At 39.1% G+C, this 21,064-nt stretch overlaps 1 protein-coding gene across 1 annotated transcript in view; it reads right to left on the bottom strand.

Annotated features, from left to right (window-relative positions):
* The window catches only part of drosha (drosha ribonuclease III), a 210,356-nt gene that overhangs the window by 124,569 nt on the left and 64,723 nt on the right, over window positions 1–21,064 (bottom strand). Inside the window, exon 17 of the mRNA XM_036125221.1 lies at window positions 18,878–18,985. Within this exon, the coding sequence (XP_035981114.1) occupies window positions 18,878–18,985 (108 nt within the window). The remainder of the gene's footprint in view (window positions 1–18,877; window positions 18,986–21,064) is intronic.

The following is a 21,064-nucleotide window of genomic DNA, read 5'->3' as shown; positions in this document are numbered from 1 at the left end:
GGAATCGCTCAAGGAACAAGTGCTGGAAAAAAAAGTTTGAATCGGTTTTCCTCTGCATCAGGAAGCTACGCAACCTTCTCCATCTGATGGTCTAAAACAGGGGTGTCAAACATACGGCCTGTCTGGCAATGTGTCAATAAGAATTGTTGTCTTAATGCCAAAAAGAGCTCATCAGATTTGACTTTCACAAGTGGAGCAGTACTGCTTTTGCCATAGTGATCCATTTGATTTATGAATGTGAATAGTTTTATTATGATTCATGCGGGGAATATCTTAAATGATATGGACACTACAATGGTAAAGTAGGAAAGGAAAGGAAGAACAAGAAGAAAAAAAGAAAAGGTGAAAGAAAGAGGAGATAAAAGGAAGAGAATGATAAAACAATTATTGAATTTTTTTTTTTACTTCATTTAATTGAAAATCTGCAGTTCCTATATTGTCCACGGGGGGCGCTGTGTTTTAATCAGCAGATGGTAGCACTGAGCTTCAGATGTGGAATATTGATTTTAAATAATTTCTTAATTTTTATCTGTTTGGTGTATTTTGTCATCTAGAACAATGTTTTTAAGTTCCAAAAAATGTGAATAAATGTTTTTCAACATTGTACAATCACTGTGATCAGTTCTTATGCATAACGCACAAGTAAATGTTTAACTGAGTAAAAGTATTGTTGAATGTGCACATACTTTTCTTAAAAACGCTGAGGTTATTTATAATATATTGTTTAAAAGTGAAATTAATTTAATATAAAAATCAACAACAAGTCCACATTTATTAGTTATATTTAATGTTGCGATGAGTTTACTGGTGTGGCCCTCTTGAGATCAGATTAAGATGAATGCGGCCCCTAAACCAAAATGAGTTTGACACCCCTGGTCTAAAAGGTATGAAGGTATTTGGAGAAAGTGAACCAGAACAGGGCTATGATTCAGTCTGCTTGCTCATCATTCTGAATCTTATCATAAAAAGAATAAAAAAAATCAATCATCTACTTGCCTCAGAGATCCCTATCTGATCTCAAATAATCAACACTGTAAGGAGTCGTGTTTTTGTTACTGTTTTACCAATGCTGTAAAATAAAATCCTTGTGGATGTAGTCACAGTTGTCTGGATCGTTGACTGCTTGACTGACAGTTTGAGAAACTGAAAAGATGGGATTGTATGTTCACTGTCTTTTCTCATCAGCGCTCCTTTCACTTAAACTGTGACCCTCTGAGTTCTTTCATTTGCAGAAAAAAAAAGAAAGAAAAGAAATCATCAGTTGAGGGCATTCCCACCAATAAACTGGAAGCTGAAAGCAGAAAACTCGTCTGCTTCCTAGAGAATAGGAGCCGATGAAGGGCTGGAAATGCATATTTAGTTTTATGCCCTTTATTATGTGCTGAGATATTACAAAAGACAAAGAATCAGCTCTACGAATAATTGCAACAACAGATTGATTAATAATTTAATAAAGAAATGCTTCTGATTTCTCTAAACTGCAAGCATGCTCTGTGTGAAAGGAGACGTTTACCAATAACACAACAGCATGGCTGGCTTACCGGCTGGTTGTAGTGTTGGTTCTTGCCTCAGTGGGCAGCTTGATGGCTTTGGTTTTTGTTTAACAGTGTTAGAAGGGAGGGGGGGGCACTGATTTGGTGGGGTAAATGGAAATTTGAGTTTTAGATGTGGCTTGAGTGGATAAATGGGTCTGGGTTTGGTCAGGGTTGGTTTTTGGATCAGTGCGTGGATGGGATTGGGTTTCAGTTGGAGGGGGTTGGCTTAGATGTGTGGATGGGACTGGATTTCGGGTGATGGGGTTCATTTTGCTAGATGTGGCCAACCAAACAGGAAGTTTTTTTCAAGAGGACGGGTGCAATGGTGGGTGGTTTCGTCTTGTAAGGTTGGATGGGAATTTTCATTTGGCAAGTGGGGGTATAAAATCAAAATGGGATTTTCTTAGTAAGGATGGTTGGGTGGATTGGTGGGTGGGGGTGGACGGATGGATGACTGTGGCTGGGGGTGGATGGATTTATGGAAATAAAATAAAAAAAAAAAAATCGTCTTGTACTGGCTTGCATTTTATTTGCTTGTCTCATTTCTTCCTTCAACAGAAATCGATGAAATCTCTACCCCGCTCCATCTGAAAGCATCTTTAATTCTTCATCACAGATGGCCGAATGCTGGAGAAAGCTGAAGGCTCTTTGCCAATTCTATAAACTGCAAATGCATTACAGTTACAGCTCCAAGAGAGCAAATCTGAGGTCATCTTTCAATTCGCCGTCCCAATGAGACAAACGGTTATGAATCAGAACACAAGGACAGCTTTCAACCCTAGTTTACATAATCGGTGGAACTGTCAAAAGTATGAAATTAGGAGTAAGCAGGACAACATTTCTAGTAGCAGAATACTAAAGCCTAATGCGTTTAAGATGTAGTTAAAACATTATGGGAACAAAGAAACAAATATTTCATATAAGATTTGTTTTTACTACAGAAAAATATGCATTTAAAAGAGGCTTGGCTAACACCCCCTTCGTTTTCATATAATTACATAGAACAACTTTTTAAATTAGTCTGAGATAGCCCCCATCTGCTTGACCAAAACCCTGCAGTCTCCATAAATGGCCACTTTAGTGACAGAAAGTAAAAGAGGCCCTAAATGTACACTTTTTAACACCTTTATCCCTGCAAATCACAGTATTAGGCTACTTGTATCCTCGCAGGTAAGCATCTCAGGCATGGCCAACTAATAATTTAAATAATCTCAATAGGGAACTCGTTCAAGATGTCAAAGGCTATAACCAGATGTTTTGGTGTCCCTCCAGGCTCAATGATGGGAAATCTTGTTTTTGTAAGATACTAGGAGTAACCACACATTTTATGAATGCTTGAAAAGTATTTTGTTTTAAGCCAATTGAGTTTCACAAAGACGTGTTATCCCTTACCTTCCTACAGACGGGTTAAACAGGTTCAATATACATTTAAATTCAGTTTTTTTCTTATTAGACTCAAATTTTGATACGTCACTGTGACTTTTAGGCCCTCTTACAAAGTATAAATCGCAGGAGCTGATTATGACAGACATATTTCAACAGGCATTAAATAAACCTGTAGAAAACAGACTGTAGGGATGAACAGATTGACAAATGGATGGAGAGATGGAGTAAAGGACAAATTCATGGATGCTGGAATACACGACATACGGATGAACAGATGAGCCGACGGATGAATGGATACTGGCTGGATGCATAAAAGCATGGATGCAAGAAAGAAATAGTATTTCCTGAGATGCTCTATCACCTAACATTTTATTTAGAAGTGTTTGAATATAAATGAATTTAAGATTTTCAGTCAATAAACCGAAGAATTAATACAGTAGATGAAGAATACGTGTATCTTATGGTAAATATGCGGATTATTAATTCAAAGAACAGCATTGTTAGGTTATTTGACTGAATCACTGTATTTTAGAACTTCACACATTTAAGCCTAAATTTATACCTAACTCTTGGCAGATTTATATTAAAAAATATTTACATTTATCTAAGAACTTAGAAGAAAATGACATGGTAGAAGATAGGTTGACAGAGTAAAAGACTAAAAGTTTAAAACTAAAATCTTTTTTTTTTTTTTTTGCATTTTATTAAAAAAAATGTCATGCTTGAAACTCTTCATATCCTTTTCGGTAGTCAGTGGATAAATGTTTATGGGCAGCAAAGCAATTTAACTATTCTTTTAAAAGCTAAGGGGCTATTTTGCATTAATTTCTACTGGATAACTTTGGTAATGAGTTCCATAGTTTTTGAGCCTGGAAGGCCTCCTCACCATCACCCTAATCTGTAGCTTGGTTGATCAGAGTCAAGTAAGGATTCTGGTGTTGTTTCTCCAAAATGTTATTACTTCTAGTCAGAAGAAAAAAAGCTGGTGAAATTACAAGTTAGCTTTAGATCTGAATCTTTCAAGGGATAACTGGCCTTAGTTTGGACCTAACTCACCTGGTGACACACCAGATAGCCCACAAATCTGCAATACCTCTTAGATGTCAGCAATATCAAATTACAAGCTAATTTTAGATCTAAATCTTTCAAAAGGGCATGGGATAATTGGCCTCAACTGTAATTCACATGTGGATAATGGGAAAGGAAATAAACTTTGAAAATAAAATTCCTTTTTCCATTCAGTCAGGGTAAATCCATACTTTTAAAGTTTGAAAGCCTAGCTAGCAGCCAAGGATTAAATTTTTTAGTCAATCTCTCCCATCAAAGAAACTCTAACTGAACATTGCAATTGTAGTTTTGCTCTTGCTGTGAATGCAAAAATTTAATTTAAAAAATGGACTCCCGCTCACCTGGTGACCCGCTTGGACACAACAGAACGGCCACAAATCTGCAATACCTCCTAAATGTCAGCAATATCCAATGGCCTGCTGATGAGCACAGCTGAACAACAGAAAAATCTCTTGGCGTCTCAAGAAAAGCCGTGTTTATTAGTGGCTCCACAAAGTTTGAGCAAGTTACGAAACGCCTTGTGGCATTGCACTTGGCAAGCGCGGCCTCGTCCCACCTGCAGAAATCTCCCCGCTCATCGCTTCACCTGAACAATTTGTAAGCCAACACTTCTAACACAATCCCAGGCATAACACCGAGTTACTTCACAGTTCTGAATGCCTTTCACTTGTACTTTTCTTTAACTAGATTTAATGCTTACACCAGGACTTTTTTTTTTACTGTACCGAACCGAGTAAGCACTGATGGGTCAGCAACTGTTCCGAGGAAATGAGGGAGAGGGAGCTTCTTCTTTGTAATCTTGGAAGCTGTTTGTCTGAAAAGTAATGGCTTACATTTTCGTAAGACAGTAAAAATGCAGGAATTTCAGGTAATATATCCCTCAGGGTAACACATGAGTCAATTTTCAGCTTTGTTTGAGGAGGAAGGAGGAAAGAAAAAAAAAAAAGTGCTGTGCCTAGAAAGACTAGCGTAGCTGAAGATCTCAAACACGCCGAAGGGGGGGAAAAGGAGAAAGATAAGGCTCAGAAGGATATGTCGAGCCTTTATCAATCTTACATTAGGAGAATGTTAATCTCATCCAAAAAAAAAAAAAAAAGAAAAAAGAAGAAACTCAGACTTTTCTCTCTCCCCCTTGGGCTTGCGTTTCAAATGCTTGTCTTCTTTCAGCCAACTTCAAATCAATTTCAGGCTCCAATGAGATATATATGTAAAACTCCAACACAGAGCTTTCAATATTTATAGTTACTCAAGAGGCCCTCATCTTTGTAACATTTAAACAGAAAAATGACAAATTTAGGAGCTATTGTGTTTTTTGTGTGTGTTTTTTTTTTTTTGGGTAGTCTGACGTGACAAGCAGAAATCTACCAATTTCCAGCTCTGTGTGTGAAACTTTAAACACACAAAACGACGTCTTCCAATCTCCAGCCTCCCATTGTGCGATGCCAGACGTGTCAATGACTGCCTACTGCACAGCCTCGGGTACAGAGCATCAGGAGAAACTAACCAGCTGTTGCGTGAACCGTGCACCGAACGTTAGCTTCTTTTAGCCGATGGATACTGGCGGCGGTGCCTCGGCGCGTAATGACTGCTGATACGGATTTTAATCCGTTGATTTAAATCACTGCCCGCCTTTACTGAAGGCTCGACGGCCATCGGCAAAACAGGAAACAGAAGCCAGCAGGAGGATTTGACTTGAAACACGCAGAGTGAAAGGCAAACACAGGTTAATATTTATAGAATAAAATACTAGCTACGTATAATTCAGAAACAAAATCAGCCTGACTTTGATTAGCGCAATTATTAGTCTTTAGGGCTGGTTCACACGGCAGGATTTTTAGCCTGATTTTCGCCCCAATCTTCCCCTTCCGAGAGGCGCTGATTATCGTGTCTCTTAAGATAATCTTAAGAGAATAACCTGCCGTGTGTGGCGTGTTAAGGCCCATTCATACCCTACGTTTGGCCTACACGTCCGTATTTTTGTCCGTACGTTCTATCCGTTGACTCCTTCATACCTCCGTCCGTTGAGGTGCTCAATAACCAATATTTCCTCTAGGTGGCAGTACTGGGCGCCAATGATTCGTCACTAATCAAACATGGCGACGGTCCAAGACGTGATTTTGTTGCATTTGCTCCGTAAGTAAACTTTTTGTTTGTCCCTGTGCCCCGGACACGACATATCATATGTGTGGGTAGTTGAGGACAAGCTCCGCAAGTCGTTCCTCGAATCCCGCCATTGTTTAAAGCCCAGAATTATAACCTTCTTCGTGATTTTATTGACATTTTGTACTACAAACTCAATAGCGCCCCCACCTTTTACGGTAGTATTGCTCCGTATTGATCCGTTTCGTCCGTAATTGTAAGCTCCCAATTTTCGTGTCAAAATACGGACGAAATCGACGGTTAGAACGTATGAAACACTCCACACGTATCCGTCTTTTACGTGAGGTATGAATGGGCCTTTAAGCGTGATCGGGTTCTATCAGTGGAACGTCAGGACTTCTCTGGCATCATATCGGGTGTGTGGTGTCCTCCGAGGACTAACGAGCACATAGCCTGTTGAATGAAAGCGAGATGAGGGAGGAAAATATACCCGACTCGCCTTCATTTAATAGTGCAGCAAACGTAGAGCCCCCCCGTAGCGTAGCGTTGTCTCCGCTTCTTTAACCAACACCTTTTATTTTTCTTATGTTTTTTTTTTTCTACGTTAAAAATCAGTTCACAAACTATCGGCATTACTCTCCCTGGTTGTTCATGTTTATTTACTCTGAACTCACTCTGTCTGACATCTGAATGATCTTAAGCAAAATCTGTTGGTGTGTTGAGCTCACTGTCCAACCGGACGCCACACACCGTTAGGGGTGTGCAAAATAATTGTCATGACGATGCATCGCAATTCTAATTTTCGCGATCTACTGCATCATGCTTCAGTTTCTTTCAGTTATGCATCAATTGAAGACACTATCCAGATCATACACAGCCAGTCAGCCACTGGTAATGGCTGTATTTGTTTCTAACAGTGTTCAGTGAAAATATCGCAATTTTTTCGTTTTAGGTTATATTCATGATACTTGAATTATTGCAATGTATTGTGATAGAATCGGATCGTGGCATGTGAATCGTGATTCAAATTGAATCGTGACTTCTTTGGCAATACCCACCCCTACACACCGTACCAATAAACATGTTTAATCCAAGACGTTTTATCGGTAGGTGTTGTGTCTCTAAAGCTCTGGAAATTGGGCGACTAACCAGCCTTTAGGTGAGAGTTTTCGCTACGTTTGGCCATTATTCATGCAATGTTGACTTTCACCAACCATCCAATGGCCATAAAAAGCTCATTGCTGCGGTTAAGTTTAAGGGCAGCTTGATTTGAACCAAGAAGATAGAGGGGACAGTTAAATAACCGGTTCAGATTAAGGTGATTTGCTTTAAAATCTGAAAAAGGATACATTTTTTTAGTGAAGAATTAACTCACTATTTTTGATCAAATTCTACTTTTTGCATTCTGTGAAGACATGAGCAGCTGAAGGCCTACGTGAACGACAGCACTCGTCCCTTTTTAACGCTGCTTGTATGGATTGCTCTTCCAATCGGAGTGGATCAAGTATGTCAGGGCGCTTTATTCTATGTGCATCTTATAAAACTTTAAAGCGAGTCCTGAACAGTAATATCAGCCTGTCTTATTAAATAAAAATGGAGAGGTGCAGAATCCATGTTGCTTTAAGTCCAGAGTGAAGTTCCCAGCCTTTTAGGGCACCGTGTCCTCAGCTGGTTCTGGTCCACCGTGTTTTCTGAGGTCCACAGACACAAAAAGCCATCTACCAGGACATTTTCTGAACACTTCCATGCTTCCTTCTGCTGACGAGCTTCATGGAGATGCTGATTTTGTTTTTCATCAGGACTTGGTAACCGGCCCACAGTGCCAAAGGTACCAACATGGACTTTAATGTCCATGCTATCTCCGTGTTGGACCGGTCAGTAAACTACAAACATTAGGGAAGCAATGGGGGGTTTAATTAAGAAGATGACGCCAGAACCAACAATGCTGATGAGCTATTAAAGCGACCTGGACTTCCTGAACCCCTCAGCAGAACCTCTGGCTGATCTCCTCCATGCCACGCCACACTAATGCAGCAAATCAAGCAAAAGGAGCCACAACCGAGTACTCAGTGTGTATGGTGTAGATCAGGGGTGTCAAACTCATTTTGGTTTAGGGGTCGCATTCAGCTTAATCTGATCTCAAAAGGGCCACATGAGTAAACTCATTGCAAGATTAAATAGAACTAATAAAAGTGGACTTGTTGTTGTTACACATTATGAATAACCTCAGCGTTTTAATGAAAAGTACGTGCAATTTAAACAATACTTTTACTTAAATGTTAAACGTTTACTTAAGTGCATTATGCATAAGAACTAATCACAGTGATTATACAATGTTGAAAAACATTTATTCACATTTTTGGAACCTAAAAACACTGTCCTGCATGACAAAATACATCAAACAGATAAAAATTAAGAAATGATTTCAAATAAATTTTCCACATCTGAAGCTCAGTGCTTCCATCTGCTAATTAAAACACAGCGCCCCTCGTGGACAATATAGGAACTGCATATTTTCAATTAAACGAAGTACATGTTTTTTTCAATAATGGTTTTATCATTCTCTTCCTTTTATCTCCTCTTTCTTTCACCTTTTCTTTTTTTCTTCTTGTTCTTCCTTTCCTCTCCTACTTTCCCATTGTAGTGTCCATATCATTTGAGATATTCCCCGCATGAATCATTATAAAACTATTCACATTCATAAATCAAGCGGAGCACTACGGCAAAAGCAGTACTGCTCCACTTGTGAAAGTCAAATTTGATGAGCTCTTTTTGGCATTAAGACAACAATTCTTATTGCCACATTGCCAGACAGGACACTGGAAAAAAAAAAAAAATCCGCCCCGCGGGCCGTATGTTTGACCCCCCTGGTGTAGATGAAGTAGACATACTTATCAATAGGTCCACTTTTCTGTATTAAACATCCTCTTTTATTGGCTTAGTGTAATATTCTAATATACTGGGAATCAGGATGTTTGGTTTTCATTGTCTGTAAAGCATAATCATCCAACCAGCTGACATGAACGCCCCTCTGTGTGTAACCAATCTACCCGATCAGCTCATACCAGACGCACCTGTCCGAAGCTCCCCAAACAGGAGCAGATATCCGAAGCCAGCTGAGCGGTATTGAGGGCGGCTACACTTCAAACACGGGGACATTTCTACCACATGCCAGCAAATGGATCAGAAAAACAAACAAAACGCCTCGGCACGCAGAGCCCACATGCGCCGGGCGCTCACAAACAAAAAGCGCCGGGCCGAGGACTTGTACGGCTAAATAATTGAGGACCTCTGCCATGCCTCTCATTCTGTCAGCATGGGTCAAAAGTGAAGAATGGCGACGGAGCAACAGGGGTTGGGCGGGATTACGACGGCTGGGTGGATGTGAGGGACTCGGGGATGAACGCGCGTACAGCCCTCCCCAACCTGGAATGTTAAATGTTTAACAGGGAGGCTCTCAGAAGAGGAGCTTCAAAGAGCGGCTGCTCCTCTGCAGCCGGGCGCGAGTGCACGAACCCTGCCAGCCGGGATCTTTCACTCCGGGATCATTGTGTTATTCTCCACTTCTTCATCAGGTGTATTGATTTCCCAGCGTTAAATGATCTCGCAGAGAGAGGCTGGTGCATTATAGTGATTATATAACATCTTCTCCTTGATTTACAGGTAAGCTTTTATTGAGCATTAGAGAGAAAGAGCAGAGAACATGGATTGATTCTGCGCGGACCCACCCGGCAGCTGACGGGCTTTCCCACATGATCAACAGCTTTCATCTCCGAGGAATGAAAAGACGAGCGGGGGAAAAGAAAATAATGTGCCTTTAATGGGAGAGCAGCTCGTTACGACCACATCTCCTCAAAAATCTCATCCTGACGTCAAAATCCAGGAAGGATTTTTTTTTTTTTTTTTTTTAAGCAAAACTAAAAGAATGAACCAAACAACAAATAACCAAAACAAAATCATATTAATGTTTAAAATAGGATGGTTTATCAAAAATGTAATCGTGCTTTTCCCCTCCACTGAGCGGAGCGGCTTCGTTGCTAACTAAAGTCGTACTTACACATTTTAATAGATGTTTGAGCGCATTGTACCACATAAAATCAGCCACCAAGTACAACATTAATCATTTATAAGGCGCACTACCGATTTTGGACACAATTAAAGGATTTTCAGCTGGGCATGGGCTCAGGGTGGGCTGTGTTGCTGGGACCCATGTGGGCTAGACCAAGCATGGGCAATAGGTGGGCTCCAGTTGGGCAGCCCTTACAAATTCAAAATGGTCAAATCGACATGTTACAGCCACTGAAAGGTCTCCTTTTTTATGCTATTTTATTTATTTTTAATAAGTAAAAGTCTTTAATATCACACTAATCCAGCCTAGATGATGCATAAATTATTTAAATAATTGAAATTTAAATCACTTCACAACCTTTCAGTGAAGCGGCTGAAAATTTTGAGATGTTTTTGAGATGTTTCATAATAAACTGGATCAATATTCTAAAAGTTTTTAATGTTTCTTCCTTTTTTGTTTACACACAGGTGAATTCTACTTTCATACTGATACACTGGAATTAATGTCAAACCAAATACTATATGTGCTTTGTTATTTTATATTTTATGAAGGATGCTAAGAATTTAGTATTTCATTGCCTTTATTAACAAACTTTAGAAGGGGAAATAAATTGACACAATTCTCAATTCAGTCACTAGGGGGCAGTGAACACGAGGCAGGGGAACATTTATAATGTTGATATTTTAATAATTTCACAACTAAATTTGTATCTTTTACGATCACCCGAGCTAATTAAACAAATACGAAAATGGTCTGTAACAGAACTAAACCTTGGATCCTTATAGTCCGCTTTTCCCCTTTAATTACCAACGACTGTCCAAAGGAACTAAATCTCCTCATACAGGGGAACCAGGAAGTAGCAGACGTGAAGGAACATCCAATCTGTAGTGAAAGTGAGGACTGGCAGCCATCTTGGATGTTTTGTCTCCTGGAGATTGATGAACTTAGTCTGGAAATGGCCTCAAAGCCCTTCTCCAGATTAATAGACTGCAGCAGTTGCTCCTCTACGGTAATTGCCGTTTTCTTGCCATCCTGGTATTATGTTAAAATAATAGTGGGAAATGTCCAAAACGGGACTTTTTGTTCTGTTTTTACAGAAGTGGCAACAGTTGCTGATTAAAAGCCTTTTAAAACTGCTGCTTCTTTTAATCCTATAGCAGCTGCTAGGGGTGTACTTAATTTTTCGCAGCTCAGACTAAGCTGCACGCTGCTGTAAAAGCATCTCCACAGGACCCCCTCGCCCAACTTTCTGTCCATTTCCTGCCTGCCAAACTCCTTAATGAAGGAAAATAAATAAAACATAAGTAAAAAATCGGTTTTAAAATACCTAAACTTTGGATAAGTAGTTAACTTGGTGCCTTGAAGAACCCAGAATGCTTAAATTACAGTATTGTTCACTTTAACGATACATTCTGTCTTGGGGCCCAAATTATTTATTATGTATATAAATTATGTCTATGAGACAGTGGATGGGGAAAAGGGCCTTATAAAAATAGTCATGTTTGATATTAATAGACTTTCAGAGACTTTTGAACAAAAAATACATTATCTTTGGTAATCGGAAAATTAAGAATAAAATTGATATTAAAATTAATAAAATTAGGCATGAAAGACAGAATTTTTGGTATTTATAGTGATTAAATTATTAAATGATAAAACACAAATTAGCGTACTTCAAACTAAATTAGCTAAAATTGTGGACATAATTAACAAGATGAAAACATTCTTGAACCAAAAGTCACTTTATCTCCTTTATAGTGGTTTGTTCCTTCTGTATTTAAACTACTGTGTAGAAAAATGGGGGAAAAAAACTCTTATAAATCCATTGAACACAGCTGTGTGGATGTAAAAGGCATATAATCATATGTTCCCGCCCTGAGTCCAGGAGTTCTTTGAGGAGAGTCAGTATAACCTAACAGGTATATTAAAAAAGATTTAAACTAGAACGAATTAATAGTTTTGTGTTTCAGTTAGAGGGGTTAGTATATGGAATAAGGTAGAGGAGGAATTAAAAAAATCCAAAACGGTAGAAGCTTTTAAGAGAAGTTCAAATCTTCACAATTAGCCCAAGTTTATAAACGAAATGTAACTTGTTTTAAATTTCACAATGCTGGTTTATGAGAACAAAATGTTACATCTAAATCATTATGTGCAGAAACAGGATATAATCTCTGAGAGGAAGGTCCTAACACACACGGTGCTCCAGAACGTTCGGGATCTTTTGTATGTGCTTCAAGACAAAGCATTCAAAAAATATCTGAAATTAAATATGTTTTAAAAGCTAAATTAGTGGAAAGTATAGAACCTACTGGAGATGTAGTTGGATTTCTGAATAAAGGAGTTAAAGCGGTTAGCGCCCATACCTGGATGGATAGATTAAATACATTACACAACACTATAACAACCTGACAGTCGGAGTTTTATTCTCAAATATGGACCAGGTGTAAATCACTGGAGATGTTTTGATATTTAGACGGCCTAGTGTCCCAGCTGTACCTGAATGCAGCATGAACAGCTGTTGGGACCAACAGGGATTACTCTGTTGCACAATGTATGGAGTCTGGGCTGGCTGGATGCTACACACTGAAAAAAGGGAACTAAATGTAGGTAAAATTGTCTTGAAATTAGTGTATTTTTACTTGATTTGAGCAGCTAAATAAGACTATTTGTCAATGGAATGAGTATTTTTACCCCTTAAATAAGATAATTACATAAACTGCACTTGAAATAAGATGGAGATGAATTGTTCCTGTTTTAAGTGCAAACGTCTTATTTCATTGGCAAATAGTCTGATTTAGCTGCTCAAATCAAGGAAAAATATACTAATTTTAAGAAAATTTTACTTACTTTAAGTTCCCTTTTTGCAGTGTAGGACTTTCTCTGACGTTTCTCCAGTTCCTGTTGATTCAGGTAAGCAAATCAGCGCAAAGCAGCTTATAAGTGTTGAAAGATGCCGACATACAGTTCTGCTTCGGTCTCTGTTTTCTTTAGGTGTCCCTCTTTTTATTTATCAGTGAGAATGCTATACAGCATTCTCACTTATTGTTTTCCTGTTTTTCTTTATTATTATTATTATTCTGTCGGCGTCTAACTACTCCCGCATACTTTGATACCAATTTCAACAATTTTGGTATCAAAACTTTCTACTCGTTCCCGGAATGACTGCTATATCTCATGGTTATGCTAACTTTTACTCTGTTTCACTTTTCGTGCGATTTTTTTGGCTGTTCCCATTGAAATCAATGCAAATTGATACAAATTCCTTCAAATTCTTCCAATTGTTCTAATTCTTCAACTTTTTCAAATTCCTTCACATTTTTTTTTAAATTCTTCAAATTCCTTCAAATTTTTACATTTTTTTCAAATTCTTCAAATTCCTTCAAATTTTTCAAATTCTTCTATTTCTTCTTATTCTTCAAATTCTTCAAATTCTTCTATTTCTTCTTATTCTTAAATTTTTTCCAAATTCTTCTATTTCTTCTTATTCTTCAAATTTTTCAAATTCTTCAAATTTTTCAAATTCTTCTATTTCTTCTTATTCTTCAAATTTTTCAAATTCCTTCAAATTTTTCAAATTCTTCAAATTTTTTATTTTTTTTCAAATTCTTCAAATTTTTCAAATTCTTCAATCTTTTCAAATTCTTCAAATTCTTCTATTTCTTCTTATTCTTCAATTTTTTCAAATTCTTCTATTTCTTCTTATTCTTCAAATTTTTCAAATTCTTCAAATTTTTCAAATTCTTCAAATTTTTCAAATTCTTCAAATTCTTCTATTTCTTCTTATTCTTCAAATTTTTCAAATTCCTTCAAATTTTTCAAATTCTTCAAATTCCTTCAAATTTTTTATTTTTTTTCAAATTCTTCAATTTTTTCAAATTCTTCAAATTCTTCTATTTCTTCTTATTCTTCAAATTTTTCAAATTCTTCAAATTCTTCTATTTCTTCTTATTCTTCAATTTTTTCAAATTCTTCAATTTTTTCAAATTCTTCAAATCTGATTTCAATGTTTTCAGCTACTTTTTCTCTTCTGCAGGGATCTTTTGCATCTTCTGCTCAAATCATTCTGCAGATTAGCATTCTCACTTGCTGTTACGCAGGAGCGGCTTTTTCTAGTTATTTTTAAGTTTCCAGAACGCTGCATTGTGTGTTTAGTTCTGAACGTAAACGGCCTACATGTTCAGGTATAAAACTACGAGCCACGACCGTCTCTGCCCAAACGCTGACTGAGACCCTTCACCCGTCGCTCCGTTTATTGCGTTTCTATTGCCCTACATCACCAGGTACCAGGAAGCGGCGAGACTCGTCCATCTGTCGGGCTTCTGGCGACAGACGCAGAATTTGAGGTAACATTTTGGTGTCTCGTCAGGTTTTCCAGGAGGAATTTTGGCAGCTGCTTGAAAAGGTTTTTCCCCCTGAACACTACAGAGCATCCGAAGGCAGATTAATTCCAAGCACACCAGCCCTCCTATCAAAGCACAATTCGTTTGTAATGCAATCAAAGAGTGCTACTAGATTCCCCCCCGTGTTTAATGAGTAGACTGTCACTGAAAAAACATCCGTCTCATTAAAAGGCGGCCGGCCCATCAGAGACGAGCCAAATGAGAAGTGACGGAGGGCGTGAAATCTGACTCGTCTGGGAGTCTGAATCCGTCTGGGCAGAAAGACGGTGGATGTGTTTTTATAGCAAGAAAATCCCTGTTGTTGGGTAAACAGAACTTTTTTTTTTATCTAAAATTTGGACTTTTATCATGAAACCACTTTGTTTCACATGATCACACCTCAATCTCCTGGGAACAAATCGCTGTACTCTACTTTTTTCTTTTCCACATGTCCCACATCTGGGAAAAGGACACATCTTCTTCCTCCAACCACCTTTGACTCTTGCTTCTCCGGCTTGGAGGCTGAGGACCTGCTGACCCCCTCCCCTCGGCTTCGGTGCTGCAAGGCACCAGCAGTGAAGCGTCTCTGTTTTCTTTCATCTGCAGCACAACCCGGGGGATCGTTGCCTCAGGACCCAGCGGACCCCAGGACTCGGAAAACAAAGAGCAACCAGACTGAGAGGGCGTCTGTCCAAGGGCGGGATGCATGCAGCAAGGAAAGGTGTCGGCTCTTTTTGGTTCATGTGCAACCAAACTAGCATCAGGAGAGAAACGCATTCTTTATACCAGGGCTGTCAATCATACGGCCAGTTCCGGCCCGCCGAAACATTTAGTCAGGCCCGCTGGCTAAATGCATTATCATTATTCAAAAAATAAAAAAACAAAAAATAAAAAAATCCAGTGTCCTGTCTTACAATGTGGCAATAAGAATTGTTGTCTTAATGCCAAAAAGAGCTCATCAGATTTGACTTACACAAGTGGAGCAGTACTGCTTTTGCCATAGTGCTCTGCTTGATTTATGAATGTGAATAGTTTTATTATGATTCATGCGGGGAATATCTTAAATGATATGGACACTATAATGAGAAAGTAGGAAAGGAAAGGAAGAACAAGAAGAAAAAAAGAAAAGGTGAAAGAAAGAGGAGATAAAAGGAAGAGAATGATAAAACCATTATTGAAAAAATCCTATATTGTCCATGAGGGGCGCTGTGTTTTAATCAGCAGATGGTAGCGCTGAGCTTCAGATGTGGAAAATTGATTTTAAATCATTTCTTATTTTTTATCCGTTTGATGTATTTTGTCATGTAGGACAGTGTTTTTAAGTTCCAAAAAATGTGAATAAATGTTTTTCAACATTGTATTATCACTGTGATCAGTTCTTATGCATAATGCACAAGTAAATGTTTAACTGATTAAAAGTATTGTTGAAATTGCACATACTTTTCTTAAAAATGCTGAGGTTATTCATAATATATTGTGTAAAAAGGAAATTCATTTAATATAAAAATCAACAAACAGTCCACATTTATTAGTTCTATTTAATCTTGCAATGAGTTTACTCGTGTGGCCCTCCTGAGAAAATGACAAAGCGTCCAAGGACATCACGCATGCAGCAATGTGCTTCATAGTGATGGATATGTCTGCTGTTCTCTGCAGCTGAAAAACCTGGCTTCAAACAATTACTCAGCACTCTTGATCCGCGATATAAAGTTCTGGGCCGCAAGTTTTTCTCTAACAGCGCTCCCTAAATTGTGCAACACGCCACAATCGGACCTCAGCCCTGCATCAGCCTCTCAATTATGAAACCTGAGAAGTAACTAGTGTACTATTCCCACCTAAATAGGCTATTTTATATATTTGTTTAGTATATATTTATTTTGGTCACTTTAGTTTATTCTTTGTCATTATTTAATAACATAACTCAGGTCTCTTAAGTTATATTTCTTAAAAACAATTCTGTTATGGTTTAAAAAGTTGGTTAAATAAAGATTTAATTGGAATTCTGTGTTTGTGTTCTTTATTTAAATTAAATCATTTAGCAATATCATAAAATGTCCAGGCAGAGCTGGACATAAAATATGGTTTTAAACATTTTCAATAATTATTGATATCGATCAATATGCATTTATTTTTTTTAATCGATAAGCTTTTTTTCTATATCGTCCAGCCCTAATAAAACGTAATGTCATCAGGATAAAACGCTTTCATTCGATTCCTTTTCAGGTTTTTGTTCGAAAAATACTGGTTATTGAACACAATATCAGATATTGGTATCAGCCCAAATTTTCCCATCGGTGCATCCCTACTTATACGCAGCACATGGTCCACCAGATCTTTTTCAGCAGCCATCTTGTTACAAAATGACCACATGGGTCCAGCAGCCATTTGGAAAAAAAATTCTCAAGTCATTCTCGCTAATGTCGATGTGCCCCTAACCGCCAACAAGCATGAATATGTCCAGAGAGTGAAAAGACAACCTGTAGTGTTTGTTGCTTGGCAAACAGAACTGAAGTTAGCAGAGAATTGCCTTTAAAAATCACTTCTACTAAGCTTAGTAGCCCTGGGGCTGCCCAGTGCTGCAGCTGCTCGCACTGTTGCCTTGCATCAATGTTTCAACAGGGTACTCCCACAAAAACATGAATGCTAGGTTGACTGATCCGTCTAAACTGCCCTTATGAGTGAATGTAAACTGCATTAATGCCACAAGGCCAGACCAGAGCCCCTTTTTCCACGTGTTTTCTGTGTCTCCATCCATACACTGCAAACAGGGAACTAAAAGTAAGTAAAACTTTCTAGAAATTAGTCTATTTTTCATTGATTTGAACAGGTAAATAAGACAATTTGCCAATGGGATTAGTAGTTCTACCCCTAAAATAAGATATTTAGATATTCTGCACTTGAAATAAGATGATGAAAAATGAATCATTCCTACTTTAAGTGCAAAAATCTTATTCCATTGGCAAATAATCTTATTTACCTGCTCAAATCAAGAAAAAAATGCCCTCATTTCAAGAATAATTAACCTAATTTTAGTTCCATTTTTGCAGTGTAAAGGTTGGATTTGTAAAGGTTTTTCCTATCAGGAGCATCTCTGCAGCTCCTCCAGAGTACCCATGCTCCTCTATGGCTGCATTTTACGATTATTGTCCAGCCTGTTGGTTTAGGTAGACGGCCATGTTTCAGTAGATTTTATTCAGATGATACTAACCAATTATTTTAATAATGACAACCCATCTCTGAGTAGGCTCTTACAGTGTATATGTGTGTTTGTGTGTGTGGGGAGGGGAGGACAATGCTGTACGTCCGGCTATGATGGTTTCCAGACTCGGGTGAAGTTTTGACAAGTCAACACAGACGAACAAAACAACAAAACAACTGTGTCCTGGTAGCAGCACCTCTGAGGGTAGAACAGTGATAGGAAGTGGCAGCCAACACCACAGAGAGGCGCGTACGTGAGCTGCTGTGTTAAAATCCAGGTTTTTTCTGTTTCTGTTGGGCTATTTTTTATATATATATATAGATATCTATATATAAAAACCTGAATAAGAACCAAAGGAGGAGGGATTTATTTATACAGAGGGGCCACGGTGTTTCCTTTTCAGCGCTCCTAATAGACAGGTCGTCGTTATCCAAACGACAAAGAAGCCGATGGCTGATCGATGCGGCCAGACGCGGCCAGAGAAGAGCGCGCCGAGACCCTTACATCCTGTTTAACTATGTACAGGCTACAGCGCATTGATTTCTAATGTATCAGCTTATGACAGCTCTTCAATATAGCTGCAGGCAGGCAGGCGAGGAAAGGTGGAGGTAGAGGTGGTGGTGGGGGTTGCATTGCATACAGCTTGGAGGCTGCAGACCTGACAGGGGAGAGCTGGCATTACGGAGGAGGGCTTGTTGTTGTTGTCCTCCTGACTACTGTCACCGCGAGTCAGAGAGCTGGGGAAACAAACTCAGGCCAGTCACTCTGTGTCTCGGACTCCCGAGCCCCCTGGTTCCTACCCAGCAATCCCTGCAGAGGTGGATCGGCTGCAGTAATGAGAGGAGAAAAAAAAAAAAGGAAAAAAAAAAAGGAAAAAAAAAAGGAAAAAAAAAAGGAAAAAAAAAAGGAAAAAAAAAAGGAAAAAAAAAAAAGAAAAAAAAGGAAAAAAAAAGGGAAAAAAAGGAAGAAAAAAAAGGAAGAAAAAAAAGAAGGGAAAAAAAAGGAAAAAAAAAAAAAAAAAAGAGAGGATTCCTCCCCCCTCCTCCTCCTTAACAAGCTCCAGCACAAAGTTGGCGAGGATTTACCTAACCTTATTTATCACGTTGGTTATCAGCCTGTGAATAATGCAGCCGCGGCTCACCTGCAGGAGGCAGCGGTCCGTGAAGACGTAGCCGATGAGCTTGTCCAGGTGCATCAGGCACTGGTGGTATCGGATGTGATGGGTGAGAACCGGGAGCATCATGGCGTGCTGTTAGGGGGGGGGGAGAAAAAAAAAAAAAAAGAGAAGGTGAGATCATGTCTGGTATGACAGAAGAATGAGAGGGGAGAAATCAATCAGCCGGCCATTATTTATTAAGAGGGGGCTCTGCAACAGAGAGATGAAATAATCAAAAAGCCAATCGCTGGAGTGTCGAGAGGGAACGACAAGAGGAAGGGGAGAGGAGAGATTCCCGTTTGGACAGGACAGCCCGACGCACGCCCTCCTGACCCCCCCATCGCACGCCAAGGCCGCAAAAGTTTCAGCAGGAGCGGAGGAAAAGTAGCGACGGCTGTGGAGAGAGGAGGCAAGGCAAGGCAAGGCAAATTTATTTATATCGCACAATTCAGTACAGGGACAATGCAAAGTGCTTTACATGATTAAAATATAGCAAATTAAAACAGAATAAAAGCAAGTAGGAATAAAATGTAGATAGAAATTAGAACAAAAAAGTGGTGATTCAGTTTAACTAGAACAGTTGAAGTCAATCCTAAACAAATGTGTTTTTAATCTTGATTTAAAGGAACTCAGGATTTCAGCACTTTTACAATTTTCTGGAAGTTTGTTCCAGATAAGTGGAGCATAGGAACTAAATGCTGCTTCTCCATGTTTGGTTCTGGTTCTGGTTCTGCAGAGCAGGCTGGAGCCAGAAGACCTGAGTGGTCTGGAGGGTTGATACACTGATAACAAGTCTGTGATGTATTTAGGTGCTAATTCAGGGATTTATAGACTAACAGAAGTATTTTAAAGTCTATTCTCTGAGATACAGGGAGCCATGGAAGGACTTTAGAACTGGGGTGATGTTCTCTACGTTCTTAGTCTTAGTGAGGACGCGGACAGCACACTGCAAAAACGAAACTACAAATAAGTAGAATTTTTCTCGAAATTAGTGTCTTTGTCCTTGATTTGAGCATGTAAGTAAGATGATTTGCCAGTGGAATAAGATTTTTGCACTTGAAATAGGAACAACTCATCTCCATCATCTTATTTAGAGAGCAGTATATCTAATTATCTTATTTTAGGGGTTAAAATGCTCATTCCATTGGCAGAGCATCTTATTTACCTGCTCAAATCAAGGACAAATACACTAATTTCAAGAAGATTTGACTCATTTTTAGTTCTGTTTTTGCAGTGCAGGTTCTGGATCAGCTGCAGCTGTCTGATACACTTTTTAGGCAGACCTGTGAAAACACCGTTGCAGTGATCAATTCTACTAAAAATAAACGCATGGATTAGTTTTTCCAGATCCTGCTGAGACATCAGTCCTTTAATCCTAGAAATGTTCCTCAGGTGATAGAAAGCCGACCTTGTAACTGTCTTTAGATGCTTTTGAAGGTTCAGGTCTGAGTCCATCACTACTCCCAGGTTTCAGGCCTGATCAGTGGTTTTTAGGAGGGCCGTCTCCTGGAGCCGCTACCGGGAGGCCCCTCCAGCGCACACGCATTAACCCCGCCGCCAGCCGCCAGGAGGCGAGGGAGCGCCGCCGCGGGTTTTAATTAGCGCTGCTCCTGGCGGGGACGAGCGGCGACGCCACGGGGCCCCGGGGCCGTGACGGGGGCCGCGGTGACACGGTCCCCGGGCCTTGTTAAGCAGCCAATTAAACAAATTCGGGCAGCTCCTGACCTATTCTGATGACTGAGGACAAAGTGTGTGTGTGTGTGTGTGTGTGTGTGTGTGTGTGTGTGTGTGTGTGTGTGTGTGTGTGTGTGTGTGTGTGTGTGTGTGTGTGTGTGTGTGTGTGTGTGTACATAGAGAGGAGAGACTGTGACGGCTTGTTAGCGCTGAGGCTCTGGTAATTAACAAGGTGGGGAAGCTCTGATTTACCTTCACCAATCATGTTTAGATCCTCTGGACACGTTTTATTTCCCCCCACAGTCAGAAAAAGAAGAAGAAGAAGAAAAAACAGGTGTTCTTATGGGAAGAGGGCAAAAATACATAAATATTTATATAAATAGTCAAAAAGCTATACAAGCATGTTTATTTTTGAAGAAGTTTTGAGCTTTAAAAATGCTTAACTTGACACTTTTATTAGTCTAAAGAGTGAAAAGTGGCCTTTAAACAAACCAAAAC

The sequence above is a fragment of the Fundulus heteroclitus genome, chromosome 21 (genome assembly GCF_011125445.2).
Source record: "Fundulus heteroclitus isolate FHET01 chromosome 21, MU-UCD_Fhet_4.1, whole genome shotgun sequence".
In the NCBI taxonomy this organism is placed as follows: Eukaryota; Metazoa; Chordata; class Actinopteri; order Cyprinodontiformes; family Fundulidae; genus Fundulus; species Fundulus heteroclitus.
This window is presented reverse-complemented; position numbering and strand designations above follow the sequence as displayed.